Consider the following 3,863-nt stretch of genomic DNA (forward strand, 5'->3'; position numbering starts at 1 on the left):
AAAAAAAAAAAAAAAAAAGGGCAATTTTAGGTTAATTTCATGTACGTGAATATATGTGCATGCCCAGTGGTAGTCTAATAAAGTGGTTCACATCTTTAAAGTCCCTTTCTCTGAATTTCTCTCTTGGATTGTCATTGACAATGCCTTTCCTCTGACTCACAGATGGAGTTCCATGTTCTCAGAACCCAACAGAGGCAATAGAAGCCTGGATCAACTTTAATAAAGAGGAAAGAGAGGCTTTTGCAGAGTCACTCAGGACAAGCTTGAAGGTAAGGCAAATATCTTAATTGTTAAGACTGCATACTCTCCATGGGTTCTGGCCATCAGTTAAACTTGGCCTTTTTTTTCGGAGACGGATTTGTGATCTGTCACCCAGGCTGGAGTGCAGTGGCATGATCTCAGCTCACTGCAAGCTCCACCTCCCAGTTTGAGGCTATTCTTCTGCCTCAGCCTCCTGAGTAACTGGGATTAAGTGCTGCCACCACACCCAGCTAATTTTTGTATTTTTAGTAGAGATGGGGTTTTACCATGATGGCCAGGCTGGTTTCAAACGCCTAACCTCAGGTGATCCACCGGCCTTTGCCTCCGAAAGTGCTGGGATTACAGTGTGAGCCACTGCGCCTGACCTACCTGGCCTTATTTATTTTTCTGATGAGATGGAGTTTCGCTCATCACCTAGGCTAGAGTGCAGTGGTGCAATCTTGGCTCACTGCAACCCCTACCTCCTGGGTTCAAGCGATTCTCCTGCCTCAGCCTCCTGAATAGCTGGGATTTCAGGCACCTACCACCACGCCCAGCTAATTTTTTTTTTTTTTTAGACGGGGTTTCACTCTTGTTACCCAGGCTGGAGTGCAATGGCGCGATCTCAGCTCACTGCGACCTCCGCCTCCTGGGTTCAGGCAATTCTCCTGCCTCAGCCTCCTGAGTAGCTGGGATTACAAGCACGCGCCACCATGCCCAGCTAATTTTTTGTATTTTTAGTAGAGACGGGGTTTCACCATGTTGACCAGGATGGTCTCGATCTCTTGACCTCATGATCCACCCGTCACGGCCTCCCAAAGTGCTGGGATTACTGGCGTGAGCCACTGCGCCCGGCCTAATTTTTGTATTTTTAATAGAGACTATGTTTAATTTCACCATGTTGGCCAAGCTGCTCTCAAACTCCTGACCTCAGGTGATCTGCCCACTTAGGCTTACCAAAGGGTTGGGATTACAGGTGTGAGCCAATGCACTTGGCCTAACCTGGCCTCTTTTTAATGGCTGTTATGAATGGTTGTCTCTATTTTGGTTTTGGGATTTTTTTGTTTTGTGTTTTTGAGATGGAGTCTCGTTCTGTGGCCCAGGCTGGAGTGCAATGGCGCGATCTTGGCTCACTACAACCTCCACCTCCCAGGTTCAAGCAATTCTCCTGTCCCCGCCTCCCAAGTAGACAGGACTACAGGTGCACACCACCATGCTTGGCCAATTATTGTATTTTTAGTAGAGACCAGGGTTTCACCATATTGTTCAGGCTGGTCTTGAACTCATGACCGCAGGTGATCTGCCCACGTTGGCCTCCCAAAGTGCTGGGATTTACAGGTGTGAGCCACCGTGCCTAGCCATCTCTTTTTAAAATTTTTTATATTTATTTATTTTTTTTAATAAGTCATCTCTGGCTTTAAGTTGGTATGGGCTGAGGGGGAAGGATGTCTTTGTAACCCCAGAACCACCAATCTATGAGCATTCAAAGTTCCTTGAGAACTACTTTCATCAAGTTAACAATCTTAATCACCCTTTGTCTGAAGCACTAGCTTATAAGAGTTTTTTAAAAGCTGCACGGATGAATACAACAGATTCTCCTTCCCAGCATAAATTGCCTCAAAGAAAGTGACTAGAGGAGAGTCTGATGACATACAGTAATTAGAGAGTAGTATGTGAAAGCTAGATACAAGTGTGAGGGCCAGGATCTTAAGGGTTAGTGTCATAGCTGAGCCTTAGCCTAGAACTTATAGCTGTCATGTAATTTTAATTTTGCCAATAGGAAATTGGGGAGAATGTGCACATTTACCTGATTGGGAAAGAGTCATCTCGTACTCACTCGTTGGCTGTGTCCTTGCACTGTGCAGAAGATGACTCCATCAGTGTGAGTGGCCAAAACAGCTTGTGCCACCAGATCACTGCGGCCTGCAAGCATGGTGGAGACTTGTATGTGGTGGGAGGGTCCATCCCAAGGCGCATGTGGAAGTGTAACAATGCCACCGTTGACTGGGAGTGGTGTGCACCTTTGCCTCGGGACCGGCTCCAGCACACCCTGGTGTCTGTGCCGGGGAAAGATGCCATATATTCACTGGGCGGCAAGACGCTGCAAGATACTCTCTCCAATGCAGTCATTTATTATCGCGTAGGTGATAATGTGTGGACAGAGACAACCCAGCTAGAGGTGGCTGTGTCAGGGGCTGCTGGTGCCAACCTCAATGGGATCATCTACTTGCTAGGGGGGGAGGAGAATGATCTGGACTTCTTTACCAAACCTTCCCGACTCATCCAGTGCTTTGACACAGAGACAGACAAATGCCATGTGAAGCCCTATGTGCTGCCCTTTGCAGGCCGCATGCACGCAGCTGTGCATAAGGATCTGGTGTTCATCGTTGCTGAAGGGGACTCCCTGGTGTGCTACAATCCCTTGCTAGACAGCTTCACCCGGCTTTGCCTTCCTGAGGCTTGGAGCTCTGCCCCATCCCTCTGGAAGATTGCTAGCTGTAATGGGAGCATCTATGTCTTCCGGGACCGATATAAAAAGGGGGATGCCAACACCTACAAGCTTGACCCTGCTACTTCAGCTGTAACTGTCACAAGAGGTATTAAGGTGCTGCTTACCAATTTACAGTTTGTGTTGGCCTAAGGCTGTGGGGAGGGGAGGAGAGCTGCTCACTGCTTTGCCCTCCCCATCCAAACTCAAAGTCCACTGGCCTCCAATTCAGAGTAATGTATTTTTTGGCACATATTAGAAAGGCAGTGCCTCAGCCCTTCCCTGAACCCATAGAGGTGTTCTGTTTGGGGCTTTTTAGACTGCTGCTGCTCAGCTGGTTGACAGTAGGCCAGCCTGTTCTCTGCCATCCCCTGGTCATCTTTTGCCTCACTACAGCTTGCTTAGAGCAAGCCTCTTCTCAGACCTTAGGCACGGCCTCTTTTTACCTGATCAATGTTAAATATAAGCACCCCTGGTCCCAGGACATAAGGAAAGATACCCAATTGTACTTTTGTTCTGTAGCCTGTGAAATGGCTAGTTAATAATTTTTCCACAAAGAATTAGGTGTTAGAGTTTTCCTTCAGGCTTTGCTTTGGAGAATGAACTAAGCTGAAAGTGTACTTCACCAGCAAGAGTCAACTCTAGAATTCAGGATGTTCCTTCTATTGTTTTCTTATCCATCTGTCAGGAAATGTACCTTTTGTTTTATTTTTGGCTTATTTCAAGGGGTAAGCCAGAAAGTAGAAATGATTATTTCTGATTAATAGCAGAAACTTTTTCCAAACTCAAATACATAAGGTGTCTGCTCTTTTAAAAGCTCTAAGCTAAGAGCTAGGAATTGTTCATACAAATAAAAGTTTTTGAAGGGATACATGTGTCTGTGTTGAATTCTGAAAGGGTGACTTTGAAGGGGTGAGGGTGGTTCCTTCCCTCAGGGGGACTCATTTCATACCATCACATGGCTGTCTGCAGCAGTCCTGACTGCAGCCGATGCTCCCACTTCTCCATACAGAATCCCTACTCCAAAGGTGTGAGAACAGCCCCACAGAGCCCGTGAGACTCAGATTCTGACAGTGGCAAAGAGCCAGAGCTGAGTCTCTCCTTTCTTTTTTTTTTTTTTTTTTTTTTTTTTTTT

General features: G+C 46.5%; 1 protein-coding gene across 2 annotated transcripts in view; it reads left to right on the plus strand.

Moving 5' to 3' along the window:
• The window catches only part of KBTBD4 (kelch repeat and BTB domain containing 4), a 7,318-nt gene extending 3,721 nt beyond the window's left edge, over nucleotides 1-3,597 (plus strand). For both annotated transcript variants that reach the window (XM_017529174.2, XM_017529175.2), the window contains exons 3-4: nucleotides 163-269; nucleotides 2,021-3,597. In XM_017529174.2, the coding sequence (XP_017384663.1) occupies nucleotides 163-269; nucleotides 2,021-2,881 (968 nt within the window). In that variant the 3' untranslated portion in view covers nucleotides 2,882-3,597. The remainder of the gene's footprint in view (nucleotides 1-162; nucleotides 270-2,020) is intronic.
• The last annotated feature ends 266 nt before the right edge of the window (nucleotides 3,598-3,863 follow it).

The sequence above is a fragment of the Cebus imitator genome, unplaced genomic scaffold (assembly GCF_001604975.1).
Source record: "Cebus imitator isolate Cc_AM_T3 unplaced genomic scaffold, Cebus_imitator-1.0 Scaffold58, whole genome shotgun sequence".
Lineage (NCBI taxonomy): Eukaryota > Metazoa > Chordata > Mammalia > Primates > Cebidae > Cebus > Cebus imitator.